This window comes from Cyanistes caeruleus, chromosome 2 (assembly GCF_971803275.1).
Source record: "Cyanistes caeruleus chromosome 2, bCyaCae1.hap1.1, whole genome shotgun sequence".
NCBI classification, from domain to species: domain Eukaryota; kingdom Metazoa; phylum Chordata; class Aves; order Passeriformes; family Paridae; genus Cyanistes; species Cyanistes caeruleus.
In genome coordinates this window covers 45,123,231-45,138,010 of record NC_141702.1, presented here as the reverse complement: position 1 = coordinate 45,138,010, position 14,780 = coordinate 45,123,231, and the positions used below count along the sequence as shown (strand labels likewise).

At 39.4% G+C, this 14,780-nt stretch overlaps 1 protein-coding gene across 2 annotated transcripts in view; it reads left to right on the top strand.

Moving 5' to 3' along the window:
- Positions 1-14,780, top strand: part of SESN1 (sestrin 1) — a 112,566-nt gene that overhangs the window by 34,626 nt on the left and 63,160 nt on the right. Inside the window, exon 1 of one of the 2 annotated variants that reach the window (XM_023923918.2) lies at positions 91-369. The exons of the other annotated variant lie outside the window; for it this stretch is intronic. Coding sequence (XP_023779686.2) covers positions 106-369 — 264 coding nt within the window. The 5' untranslated portion in view covers positions 91-105. Of the gene's footprint in view, positions 1-90; positions 370-14,780 lie in introns of those variants that run through there. 2 annotated transcript variants of the gene reach the window in all.

The window sequence follows — 14,780 nt, the reverse complement described above, 5'->3', positions numbered from 1 at the left end:
GGCGGGCTGGCGGCTGCCGGGAGCCCGCCATGGGGCGGCCGCGCCGGGGCTGCTGAGGAGGAGGAGGAGGCGGCTGCGGCGGGGGAGCAGCGGCCGGGCGGCCCCATGGAGGAGCGGGAGGGCGAGGTGCGCTGGGACGGGCTGTGCAGCCGGGACGCCGCGGCCCGCGACGCCGCCCTGGACACCATCGGGCAAGCCGTGCTCCGCCGAGCAGAGAGCATCGCCTCCGGGGCGGCCGCCGACGGGCTGCCGGTGCCCGCCGCCCGCGACGGGCTGGGCGAGGCGCTGGCCCGCCTGCTCATGCTGTCCCGGAGGTGCCCCTTCCCCGACGTGAGGGAGAAGAGCGAGGCGATCCTCAGCGGGGTGCAGGTGAGCGCGGCACACCACCCCTTTCGGCTTTGGGACCGGGCCGGGGGCTCTCCCGTCCCACACAGGGCACCTTCGGGTTTCATCGGTGCGACGAGGTGGGCGTCTGATCCACCCTGTCAGATTTATTCCTGCAATTAATTCGTGCTAAGTGCTCTCCACCCCTTCGGCTCTCTCCCCCAAGAAACATTTGGAAAAGTGTTATTAAAAGGCGGGGGTGGGGAAATCTCGCTGGAGACACTTAGAAAACACCTGGATGCGTTCCTGTGTCGCCTGCTCTAGGTGACCCTGATTTGGCAGTGAGGTTGGACTGGATGATGTCCAGAGGTCCCTTCCAACCCTAACTATTCTGTGAAAAAGCACAAAGTCTTTCAGTGCAATCCAGCAGAGAGGATTTGGCAATGAATGGCTGGAAAGTTGGGGCATCCCCAAGGAAGCACTAAAATCACAACTTTAACACTCTAGTTTCAGTCTGTATGAGCAGTGCTGTGGTATTACCCGGGTAGCTTTAACAGAAAAGCAGGAAGGATTTGGGTATTAACATTAGTGTTGCCAGTTGAAAATATAAATGGGAAGTTTTGGAGATTTTCGAAGCCGTGTGAGCTTGTTAAGGCAGAGCCAGTCAGAATGCCCTTGTTTATTGGTAAATAGTTTGTCTGCTGGCACCGATTGGATCCAAACTATTTTTTTTTTTTCAAAGCTCATAGGCAGCTCGGCCAATAGAGGGTTACATTTACTGACCTAATGCTAACAAAAATAAATGTTACTTTGTACTCTTGCAGTCTAATTATAGTTACTTGCATTGCGATTGTCTTGCTCACCTCAGGTTTTTGTGCAGGTCTTGGAAGTCTTGTGTCAACGGGCCCATCAGCACTGCTAAAAATACTACTTTTAGCTGCAGAGTAGGAAAAGGAAATTTGAATATTTCTTTTGGTCACAAGTGAATACCTAGAGCTGTGCTTGGAGATAGCTGTCTGATTCTCACTACTGTGCTTGTTCTCCTGAACTTTAACAGGTTGCATGTAGGGAAATCCAGGGAAACATAATAGTAATGCATGAAAGTATTATAGATATAATAATTTATACATTATACACATAAATATGCATAACATAAAAAGCATTATATGTTATACCTATAGAAACACATTTTGGGCTTGGGTTATTTGAGCTGAAAGAGTCTCTGTTTATTTTGTCTAACTTCTCGGTAGTGTGCAGTGTGATAAATACAGTGTGACTTATTTTATCCAGTTTAGGTAAAAGGAGTGCATGTGGAGTTTTTCTCAAAGCTGATACTTTCACATGGTCTGAGTGAAAAGCTTGATAGCTTTTCTTTAAAAACCAAAGCCAGTGAAACAAGCAACCACCCCAGACTTGAATATTGAGTTGAAAACTTAATCTGGCATCTTCCCTCCTAAAGGCTTATATGAGAAGTGAGGCTGTTACTGGTGAGAATGATAAGTTACTGCAACTAAGGCTGCTAAGGGAAGATTTGTTTTTGTCAGGTTCAACATGTCAGTCTATTCAAAGGCCAAACACATGGTGATCTCTCACCTAAATTCTGGGAGGAGGTCAGAATACAGGACTGGATGACTCCATTTTAGGTTTTTATGTATTTGAGGTTAATGGCTTGTTCAGCTATTAGTGTGGTTTAGAAACTTTGTTACTAGCTTTTCTTTTAACTAGGCCAAAAAGTTCTGTCAGTAAATGTCCATCTTCACACAGCAGATGAAGTTCAAATACCATGGTCATTGGTGGTGTGATTAATAAACATAGTTGTGAAAGGTTTAGTAGCTGTGAAACGAGTTGTATGTACTCAAGGTGCAGTAAAAGTTTACCAGCAAGTTAAACAAGATAAAATCAAATATAACATTATTTTAAGAAAATTTTTAAAAGCTGCTTTTGTAAATTTTCCTTTTCAGGAGCATAGATCTAAGACAGCAGTATTCTGTATTTTATGAATTTAGAGTGGCAAATCTTAGTTCTTGTGTCTGTACTCATAAATGAAAATTTTCATTGTAATCTTTGGATCTGCATTTGTTGGAGAAATAATCCAGTGCAAGTATTCTGTTTTGGATGCTGAGGACTATTGTCAGGCATGAAATGTTTTTTTGTTGATTAATGACCAAGAATAATATTGTTCAGATCTCTGCAGTGAAGATGGCAGATAAAGCAAACTGTTAAATGAAATATTATCACCCCACAGACCTTGTGGCTTTCAGCAGTGCTTCCAAAGGTAAATAGCTTAGTAACATAAAAATGTGAAATCCCATTTAGAACAGCATCAGCACTTGTATTACTTTATCCCTCTGTTTTGGGATCTGAAACAATACTAAAGTCCACAGCAATATGTACAATTATGCTGTCTAAAGTCATTAAATGACATAGATCCCAGAAGTTCTCCTGTGAACTGGGGCTCCCCTCATTCTCCTGTGGACTGGTCCATCCCAGACTAGAAGTCTGAGCCTGGACTCATATATTTCTTTTTTATCCCGTCCCACCCCAGCTGCCTCAATATGTGGAACTCTAAAATATGCTTTATTCATCTTTCAGATTTGCTTCCAGCATAAATCAGTGAAGAAATCAAAGATTAGAATTTTCCATGTGGTCTGATTGCTGTTTCTTTCTTTGAGTTAGTGTCCTCTTGTCTGCTGGGGCAGTCAGCAAATATTTAGTCATGAGCAACTGGTGCTCCTGGTGAATTTGCAGCTTTGTGTCTGGAGCAGGTTGGTAGAATGCATTGTATGGCTGGTGTAAGCTTCAGGATTGGCAGCAGCCTATATCAGAGTGGCATCCCTCTGAGCCTGCCTTTGTTATGTTTTGGGGTTTTTTGCCTCCCCCTGGATAAAAATTCCTCTGATACAAGGTGGAATGCTAAGTGTGCAGCTTTGTTCTTTGCTATTAATAAATAGCATTATTATTAATAATACATTATTTATTATTAATAAATAATATTGCATGTATCAGAATCTGTAGAATTTTAATTATTTTTTTACATAAATTCCTATTGATTCGACTTATGCTCAGGTAATGAGTTTTCTCATTGGAGGCTATATATATTTATATATAATAACATATACTTTTTTACCTGAGAGAATATACCTATTTTCCAATTTAGGTTAGACAAGTTGTTTTTGTAAGTGTTATTATACAGTGTCAGCAAACTAGTTCCCTTTTTTTAATTTTTGCTTTTATTAATAAAATGAAGTTCCTATAACCATTTTTACCTCAATAGATAATTTAAAAAATATTTTAAAGATATTTCAGTTGCAATGCTTTAATCAAGTGAAAGCAGTTTCAATGTTAGCATTTTCAAATGTTGGTGAATATTTTTTGAGGTAAAACCCCCAATATCTATCACAGGTTCTAGATAAATTCTTGCTCATGGGGTATTTTACACGTATTTATAGCATAGTGCCTATGACCTTGTAGAAGAGTGCGTCATTCCTCTCAGTGTGCTGGGTGTCTGCACACCAACACAAATATATTGGGAAAGAACAGCAGTGGAATGTCTCAACACATGCTCATTCAAAGTCTTCTGCCAGCCTCATTTGGATCAATCAGATATGTATGAGTGGAATATAAATACAAGGTGTCTGTCCATAACTGGAGAAGAATCACTGAAAGGATGAGATTTGATAATTAAAATCTCTTGTAACCATTTGGTGGAGAAAACTCAGCAGAACATACTGCTCTCCATGCATATGTAAATTCATTTTCTTCATAAACAAAGAGAATGCATAGATGGAGGGCAGGTTCTGCAGGTGCAACAAGATTCTAGTCTACATAGGATAAAAGATGACAACAGCAGAATAAAACCCGTAAGTGTCAAAAAGCATAGAATTTGGCACTCTGAGCTTGATTGGGGGCAAATATAAGGGAGAAAGAAACAATCTCAGCCTCTTGGAGAAGTAGTCTAATGATACCAAACACCTGTGTTTGAGGGGAAAATTAATAATGTGAAAAGAACTTTGCTCTCTGTTCATCTTTCCATTGATGTAAACTAAAGGAACATATAGAAAGTGCACAAAGATGTATGAATAAAGCTAGGATGGTCAAAAACATAAGGAGGCATAGCTAAAATGCATATTGGAAGAAAGCAAAAAATAAAAAAACCTCACAGATTAGTGGATTAACAGATAATGCTGAGGTGATTGAAATGTTTTCTGAAACGGTTAATCCGGCCTGTGTAGTCAATAGCATGATAAAAGCATAAATAGTACCTTCCTAGGCTGGAGGGTAGGCGGAAAACCTGTAGGTTGCTTGGATAAGCAGTAGATTTTCAATCTGGTAGGACCTGATGAAATTAATTCCAGGGTGCTTAAAAAAGCAACTAGTTGAAGCAATCTCATGTAGTGGATTGCAATTTCAAGATAGTGGAGGGAAGTAGCAGACTGAGATTGATTGGTTCATACCTCTTCAGTATAGGCTAAATGGGATGGGATAAAGAGGAAGCTGATGGATTTTAACTGTAGCTCAAAGAAAAAATACTGGACCAGTGTTGGAACACATTTTCAGTGCCTAGGAAAACAAGTTGAGCAACAGCCAAAGCAGACTTAGCCAGGATAAATTCTTTTAAATCCAGCATTGCTACTGCTTCTGTGATGGAGTAACAGACCCTGTTGTGCAGAGAAATTCTATTACATTCATATGTTGATATCCTGGAGTCCTCAATGTTCACATTATGGCCTTATTAACAAGCTAGGGAATTATGATCTCTAAACTACACTTCAGTGAGTAAAATTAGCTGGAAAACTATCCCCAGAAGTCAAGTGAGGTCAGCTAACAAGTACTTGGTACAGGCTCTACAAGGTCCTGTCCAGCAGAGTCTTGGTGAACAAATTCTTATGCTTTGTCAAATAGATTACAAGCTGGAAGGAAGAATAAGAATACTGGAGAGCATATAATTTAAAACTAGAAAATTTAAATTATAATATTTAATGTTTATTATTTAATGTAAATTAAATATTTAATGTGAGCTTGTATCATATCTTTAGTTCTTTGGAGTTTTTTGTGAAGAAAGTTTGAAGGACTTAGTGGTGGTGTGGTTGGCTAAAAGGAGGCTTAAGATGATATGTTCCCAAAGAAATGGGGATGAAAAGCCTGCTGCAAAAACAAAACATGAGCTAGAATGAATGAACAATGGATCTAAATTCCAGAAAGGCTTGGGTTGGACATTTGGGGAAAATCTCAGTATTAGGATAGACTATCAAGTCATGTTTATCACTTGATCTAAACTAGATCTAAAACATCAGGCAGGAGCGAGTTTATTTATCTCTCCCAGGGAAAGGCAGAGCATTGCTAGCTGGATTATTTTTCCTTCCATCCTCTTCTGTGTTTTATATTGGTAACTGCTTGGAGGGACTTCAAGAACCATCTAAGTCCTTTCCCTTTGATCTTCAAGACTGTATTTACCAGACAAATAGTGCTCCAACCTGTGGTCTGAAACTGTCTCATACATAAAAGCATCAGGTGGGCTTTTGATTACCTCTTTGTTTTCTAAGGCTTGCTGCTTTAGTGGATAAATGTATCAGAATTCCACAGTTTGCCAAGGGCTGTTATGGCACAGAAGAGAGGGGTCATGTCAGCAGCCAAATATTTCTTCTTTTAAAACCTTGAGGGACTGATTGAGAGCTACACTTGCTTAGCAGAGGACATGGAAGGGAATATCCTTCCTTTCATAATCCTGGCAAAACACTTGTATAGAGTAAATGAAATGAGCATCCAGAAAGGATGGCAAGATTTCTGGTCATAACCAAAGCAGACATTGTGTCCTCTGCCACTATGGCAGGACAAATAAAGACTGCCAGGAGAGAAGGTAGGTTCCCCTGTATGCATCCGTGAAGGATAAAATAGGAGTTACTTTTCTGTTTCATTGCTGCATTTGCTCTAGCAGTGTAAACTCACAAGAGAATTCACTCTTTGCTTTGTAAGTGCTCCATGTCTGAGCTCTGTGCTGCATGCTTGTTAAGAGTAATAAGGGTGAAAATTGTGCCCATTGCTCCCAAATGGTTTATCCTGATGAGTGGTGTTATGGAAGACAGGCTAACTTTCCAAATCTTTAACCTTCTTGGAAGTAATCTTTGATAAATGACTTTATAACTTTGTCTGAAGTCTTTTTTAGCCTTCCTGTACAACACTAGCCACTTTTTTCAGTGAACTTTGAGATCTCTAGCTAGGCAGATCTCTTAGGTTTAGGATTTTTGTCCAAGTCAATTTGACTGTGTCCTGTTGCATGATAGGGATGTTCCCCTGTAATGCTTGCTGTCGTGGTCAGCCACCATAGAAAGGTGTCTCAGTTGAAATGTATAAACTGTTCAAGCTTAAGAATTTAAATATGGTATCCTCACTGCTGGTGGTGATCTGATCCATCTGGAAGCTGACAAATCCCTCTGCACAATGCCAGTACACAAATCAGTTACTGTTTCCCATAGTGCTCTTATATACAGTGAATTAAAACATCCTTTTTTGTGAGTTCACTTCATAGCAAAAGCATGTTCTGTCTCTTCCAGCCATTGGATGGAATGGGTTTAGTTATTCATTGTAGAGTGCTCCCTTCAAAATCCATGTGTTGCTTTACCAGATCAGTAGTTTAGGAAACATCTGTCTGTTATGGGCTTTTTTGGTGGTGTTTAATACTGTTGCTTTTCTCAAACTGAGAAAGAATATTAAAGTAATGGCATGATGCTTTAAATTGTTAGTCTTATTTACAGTGTCTGTTTTCTCTGCACTATTTATTGTAAACATGGTCGGATGATGGGTCTGTATCACGTGTGTGGGGTGAGGCTGGCTGGAGATGTTAATGGAGAAGAATTAATCTTGACATGTCAGGGATTATTCTGAGCAGGGGTGTGAGCATATTTTTTAAAGACTTAAATGCTCAATAAAACTCAGATGGCCTTATCTGACTCTTCCCTCCTTCAGCCTACTTGCCTCCTTTCTTAAGGCTTCAGTCTGTTGAAAGAGATGAAATTTTCTCTTGCTGAGCTTCAACTGCAGAATTGCCTGACCTTGGGAATGGCTTTGGTTTGGGATAAGGAGTTGCTTGAAAACAGTGGAGGTTCTCAAAGTTCTCAAATCTTTCCATAGTTTTCCATACTAACAGTATGCCGCTCTTCATGTATGGAAATGAGCTTTGCTTAGTCAACTTTTTCTTATAATTGTTCAAAATGACTTGATCTATAAATTTGTGACTTTATGTGATTCTGCTGAATTGATTTTCAGGACATCATAACTAGAATTTTTATTTTCAAAAGAAATGAAGCATGAAGCACACATTTGATAATATCTTGGTTGATATTTATTTTTTGACTGCATTGATAGTGCTTTAAAACTGAAGAAATCAAACACAAATGTTTCCTTATCTCTTGCTGTTTAGTAATGAGGTAAGCAATTATAGGATGTACATTGGTGGCTTAGTTAAAAAAAAAAGTTTCCTTTCTTTTTTGGTTTTTTAATAGGAGCTAATACCTAGAGTTCTGTAGAAACCAGAAATGCTTCAGCTTGACTGCATTTTGTAAATAGCAGCATCTGTTCTCCTGATCTAGCAGTCACTAAGTCACACAAGCTCTTTTTTAGATTTTTTTTTTTAAACTTCCTTTTGATTCTGCGTCTCTTTTTAGATGTAATTTTAGATGTTGGCTGTTCATTTCAGCTCATAACTGGATATGATCCTTTCTAGTCTATGCTCATATTCTAGTGTCAGCTTAGATTTCTATCTGAAATTGTTTTTCTTACTCTGGCACTAATAGTGTATGGGTAGCAGTGATCCTTCCCCTCTTTCCATTGAGCTTCCTAGAAGTTCTGCTCTAAGTTTCCATAAAGCAAATTTATTTATAGTTTTTTGTCGTTTTTTTGTCATATAATTTGTTTGTCATGTTTGTTATGTAAATAACTGTCTTCATTTTGGGCTCTTGGCATACATTTGGATGCTTTTTGCTCACAAATGGAGAAATCTTATGTATCTTGAGGAGATATTCAAGCAAAAGGAAAAGCACTAAGATTTTAGAATGTTTTGTAAATTAGCATATGATATTAAGTTTAAAAAAAAAAGTATAGACTTCTGGGTTAGGTAAAATAATGTATCTTCTGTTAGCCTGACCAAAGTTTATTACTCTAAAGAAAATTACATTGTCTTACTGTATCAAGAGCAAAGTGAGCACTGAAGAAATACTTGCTGTTTTGTCATCTTACTCTTGACTTTTTCTTCAGGTCAGGGTTTCTCCTTTTAAAATAAATATAGTGGAAAAGTACTGAATATACCATTGTGGGCCAGAAAAAATAGTTTTGAAAGCTTGATTATATTTTCCTGTGGATACCGAGTGTTTAAATTTCCAAAAATATGGTTTGCTGTCAGTATGGTTTTCTATTCCAGTAAATTGTTTACAGTTTAATGGGGATTGAAGGGTGAGAAAAGCTTAGGTCTCTCTCCAGAAATCAAGTGAAACATGGAAATCTTCACTTGAAGCTACAAAAATGAATTAAATCCAAAAAGTTAAGTGGTGGCATTTTTCCTTGTTTACTGCTTTCCTAATGTTTTCAGTGACTTTGACTTTCTTTGTCTGATTTTTTTGTTTGTTTGGGTTTTTGTTTGTTTTGTTTTTTGTTTTTTTCTGGAAAGCTTCGGTTAATAGCTGCCAAAAGTTGGTTTGGGAAGGTGAACTTGTTTAGTTCTATTTAAACCTAGTAAACAACTTACCATTTTCCTTACTTCAGCTTTATGTAGAAACCAAGCTTGTTCTTTCATGCAATTTTAGGTTAAAAGTATCAACCAGTGTTGTGTTCTAGAGCAAGAATATTACCCAAAAATATACTGGGCTGGTATTTTAAAAATAGAGGTGATGCTACTTATGTAATCTGATAATGTGTCCCTTCTGTGCAACTGCAAGAACTTACTTTCAATTCAGGCACTGTAGTGTATAAAAGCACTGAAAACTGCTTCTGAAAACACGTGGGGTTTTTTTGCTCCCTGTAAATTAGAAATTGTAACTTTTTTTCACTGTTCTATGCCTCCTGGACTCGGTAATAAAAGTTTTCTTGGTTGCAGGCCTTTCCTGGCAGGTCCTTTGTCTGCCTAAATAGCTAACTGGCTTTGTGGGCCTTGGCTTTGAGAGTCAAGGTGTAACCACCTCTTCACCACATTTCCCTCCCTGGGGTATTCTTGCTTGCTATTGAATTGTTTTTAAAAACAAGTTTGCTTCTGAGACAAGTATTTTTCTCAAGGATTCCTTAACTGCTAGAGAGTAAAGATGGAATAATATGACATTTATTTGAAGGCGGAACAAACTTAAAGATGCAAACTTATTTACAGCTCTGAAGCCTTTCCTATGTGCCTTTTGGGGTTTTTTTTTCTTCTTTTGTTTTCTTTTTCTGTGGGGAGGGGGGTGGTGTTTGTTTTTGGGAGGAGGAGAAGAACCTCTTTTCTGAAATATATTTTTCCATTGCAGCTTGTTGCTGAGTGTTGCTGGTGTTTTGGTGCAACAAAGCTTTTAGCTTTAAATGCAGCCTGTTTGCCAACAGCACATTCCGCTCAGATTAAACCGTTTCTTTGCATTTTCCGTTTATTTAAATTTTAGCTCTAAATGAGTTTCACAGTGGTATCCATGTAGATGAAGCACTGAAGAAAGGAAAACGCCTAAGAAAAACCTTCTATTTCTGTGAATTTCGAGTCAGTGCTAGCTGCAAGCTTATGTCCCTTTAACAGTACTAAATATTTGGCAACTGCTGTGCACAAAACGTTTTCTGGAGCTCATCATGTTATAAGTCCTTACTAGGATAAGATTGCTTTTGATATTTTCTGTAACTTCCTTTGTGTCCATTCTGTGCTTCCTACTTGTGTTACAGAAAAGGTTTTGGAAACCTTATAATTTGACCTAGATTATGTTTTTTTCAAGAGTTACGTTTGTAACGGTTGCTTATGTTTACCTAGAAATTGATGTATAAATAATGTTCTGTAAGAGAAGCTTAATTCTGACATTTTTATTGCCACTGTTCTGTTCCATGAGGCAGGTAAATAAGCCAATTAGAAATGTTTTTGTCTGGCTTTTAGGAGGCGTATTGGTATCTTGGCTCGTAGTGTTCTGCTTTTCTAGCTGTTCAGAACATGGCAGCTCTGCTTGGCTGATACTGTCTACAATCTGTCAAAAGAGTGTATGTAAATTGGGAACGTCAGAAATTGCTTCTTTTTCCTTCATTATTGGGTCTTAGACCTTTCTGTAAAAGGATTCAAGGTTTTGAGTAAGGTTTCACTAGGAATGAAAGTTGTTTTTTAATGCAGAAGATACCATTTGTAATGCACAGTGTAAAAACCTTAATTTTTGATTCTAAAGGTAGTAGTTCACTCTTTGTATCTCATGCATTAGGTGAATACCTGAGATTGAAGCATAGACTGTTTTGTGTTCTTTCTACTTCTTAGAGTTTTCTGTGTGTTTATGTATAGTGATAGAAGACTTGGGAATAGCGCTAGTTTTATGCACTCTGAATTCAGTGTACAGATCATTGTTCCTAAGGGCAGTGGAAAATACGGCTGCTTCATGATGCAAAAATTAATTTTGTACTGGTAAGCTGTGGTGTGCTTCCCATATATGTGGCTTTCACCTATGTTCCTCCTCTCGGAGCCCAAGGTCTGTGGTGCAGTGTGTCACGCATCCGCATGTTTTAGGGGGAGGTACAGTTCTTAGATACCAGATCTCTGGGACAGGATAGCCACATGGCTCAAAAGTAATTTCTGGTAGCAATAAATCTTCATGCATGTGCATAAAAACACACTAAGGCAATTGCAAAGTTCTGCTGGAAATTTCACATGAAACCTAAATGACTTGCTGTTGGTTCCCTCAAAAAAAACAGTTACTAAAAAAATACTTGGGAAGATGTTCTGAGGTCAAAAAAACAAAAGCATTTTACACAGAATAAAATCAGATTCTAGTACTGTCTTCTAAACATCTTGATTGCATTGGGAAACTGAGAATTTCTGTAGATGCACACTCACACAGACTCACAAATTCCCTGTTTAACGATGACTTCGCAAATAAAAATGCCTTTTGAGGAATAAAATGTCTTTGAAGACATAATCTCAAGAGTTTGTCAGGGATGCTGGTGAGGGAGGGCCAAAGCTTGAAGTTTTGGTGAAGACCTTTGGCTTTAGTGCAAACTTATCCCAGTTTATCCTTTACTAATATAACCTGTCTGTCCTGTGTGGTGGTCTGGTGTGAATTTTTAATTTTCGTATGTAGCTGTTTTAGACAGCTGTAAGGAGACACCTTCTCGATTCTGTAACAGAAACAAACACACAAGTCTGTCATTGTGTGTTTTTAAAACTTCAGTGGAAAAATGAGTACTAATCTTCTAAAATTTGCTCTATGTACTTGTCAAGGAGTGACAAGTCGTGCCACTGAGCCATGAGGTGCTGAAAGGAGCTCTGCTTTCTCAACTCCTTCTCAGAGAGGGGTCCAGGTGTGGCTGGATCCCACATTAGCCTCAGAATTCTTTCCTGCACAGTATAAAAGCTGAAACTGCTAGCAGTGCATGTACACTGTAGTACAGTGCACTATTGCACAGCAATTCTATTAAAGCTTGCAAGAAGGAATAATTACGTAGGCGTGGATGTAACTTGCCCTTCCAATGCTCATGGGCAGATCTCTCTCTTAACCTTGAGGAGTGTCAAGAAGGAATATGCTAGAGAAACCTAGCCTTATGAAAGTGGACTGGACTTTCATAGTATAAAGTAACCAACTGCCTGTCCCGTGTCTGCCAGATCAGCTTAGCAGCTTGTCTGACAAATCTTTGCCTCACTCTCAGGATACTGATTTGGGGTTAGTTAGCCAGACTCAACACCAAAACCAGCACATGGCCTGAACTCAGCCCACCACTGATAGCTTTGCAAATAGGATATTGTCTAAGTTTCTTCGCCACATTCAGGGGTAGAGTATCCTGCTACAATACTACTTGAATATGTGTTTGAAAATAAGAGCAGACAATCCAGCTAGGCAGGGCTTGTAAAAAGCATTGAGCTCCTTTGTTGTCTAAAACTGCTAAGAAGTGTAAGTGGAATTCAGACTGGAAAGAGCATGTGCTGTAAGTTTTTATTCTGTATATACAATATAAGAGGCAATCTAACAAAGAACTAACTCTAAATTCTTAAGCCAAGCATAATTAATTTTGAAGTAGAATGAAGTGATTTTCCTAGGGATAGTATCATGTGAAATATTCTCTCCTGTATGTAATAGAAGCCAGGGATAATATGATTTAATAGCATCATTTGAGACTTAATTCCTTTATCTGCTGCAACAGTAGATCCTAAAGCTCATTGAAATCAAGCTGTCCATCTCCAACAGGTTAAGACTGTCTTCATGTGGATAATAGAGTCTGTAAACTACTTGCTTTTCAAAATAGCGTGATACCTCTTACATAATTTGTGCTTTTGAATATTGAGTTCTTTGAGAAGCCTTGAACCCTGAGACTTCTAAATGAACAGAGGAAGCTTCTTCTAAGAAGTTACTTGAGTTCTTAACAATTCTGAATGTTATTGAATGATAAAGAATTGAAGCAGCATGCTTTATAATATTCTGTTGCAACAATATTCTGTTAGTATAAGAAAACATAGAAGAGAAACTATGATGTCCTTGTGGCAGTTGCTTTCCTTCACATAATTAGATGGGATCATAACTCTTCACAGAGTCTGATTTGAAAATCCAGCATCATCTGCAAGAGAGTATCCTAAAGGGAATGCTCTTATTATTGATGCAAATTCTAATTTTCTAGAAGGATCTTAGAGCAATCTTTTTTATTTCTCTCTTCTAGTGGAAATGAAGTCCAGGAAATGTGTAATGCTGATTATTTAATAAAGAATGGATTTTATATTTTTGCCCCCTTGGCACCATATTTGTATTGGGTTTGCATGACAAGATTTTGGTTTTGAAGCAGCTACAGCGATGACTTCTGTGAGAAGCTGCTGAAAATTTGCCCTGTGTCAAATTGGCTCTAAGATGGGCCTGTCACTGGCTGAGGCCAAGCCCATCAGGGACAGTGGTGGTACCTCTGGGATAATGTCTTTTCAGAAAGGGGAAAAAGCCCTGGGCAATAGCAACTGCAGTGAGAGAAGGGAGGGATATGTGAGAGAAACAGCTCTGCAGACAAGGGCAGTGAAGAAGGAGGGGGAAGTGGTGTTTTAGGCACTGAAGCTGAGATTCCATTGCAGCCCATGGTCCAGACCATGGTGAAGTGGGATGTCCCAGTGGAGTTCTCTGGTGGAGCAGATCTTCACCTACAGCCTGTGGAGGATCCCACAGCAGAACAGGTGGATGCCTGAGGAAGTGTGGGAGCCTGTGCTGTAGCAGGCTCCTGGCAGGACCTGTGGCTCTGTGGAGAATGGATCTGTAGAGGGTTTGCTGGCAGGATTTATGACTCCAAGGGGGACCCATGCTGGAGCAGTCTGTTCCTGAACAGCTCCACCCCACTGGAAGGGACACAAGCTGGAGCAGTTCATGAAGAACTACAGCCCCGAGGAAGGATGCACTTTGGAGAAGTTAATGGAGAACAGCCTCTTGTGCAGAGGGACCCCTGGAGGAGGGGTGGAAGGAACAGCAGAGACCATGTATCTGACCACAACACCACTCCCTATTCCCCTGCATTGCTAGGGAAGAGGAAGTAGAAAAAAATGAGGGAAGTTAAGCCCAAGAAAAAGTTGGGGTTGGGGGGGATAAGATGCTTGAAAATTTGGGTTTATTTCTCATTATCTTACTCTGATTTATTAATAATTTAATTTCCCCAAATCAAGTATGTTTCGCCTGTGATGGTGACTGGTGATTGAGTGATCTCTCCCTGTCCGTACCTTGGCCTATGAGCTTTTTTTGTTATATTCTGTCTCCCTGTCTAGCTGAAGAAGGGAGGGATAGAGCAGCTTCAGTGGAGACCTGGCATGCAGCCAGCATCAACCCACCACAATATTGGAGCTAGTTCTTTGGTGTGTTTTCTTGAGAGTGAAATTTAGAATTTGCTGGAATATCAATGTGTATTTGGTTGTTACAAAGTCGATTGGTGTCTCAAAAAAAACCCTTTTTGTGAAAATCTGCTGCTTTTGACAAAGTGCTTGCAGGGAAAGGCTTCCTCAGTAATGACTGAAAGTCCCATGAAGAATAGGAAGAAAAATACACCTAGAATAGCCAAAAACTATGAGCATGAAGGTCCCACATTCCTGTCTCTGGTTTGCCTCTCTCAGGTAAGTGACTTGTGAAGGCAGTTGAACAGACAAAGTATATCTTCTGAAGCATTAGGAGTTTCACGTTTTCAATTAAAGTCATAAAAACCTTAGAGCATTTGCCTTGGGTGTATGAGTATCTCATTCAGGCATGAGTGCGACCTGTACTGAACTGGAGCTTGAAACTTGCTCTGCCTCATGTCAAAACTTAATTTGGCCCTAA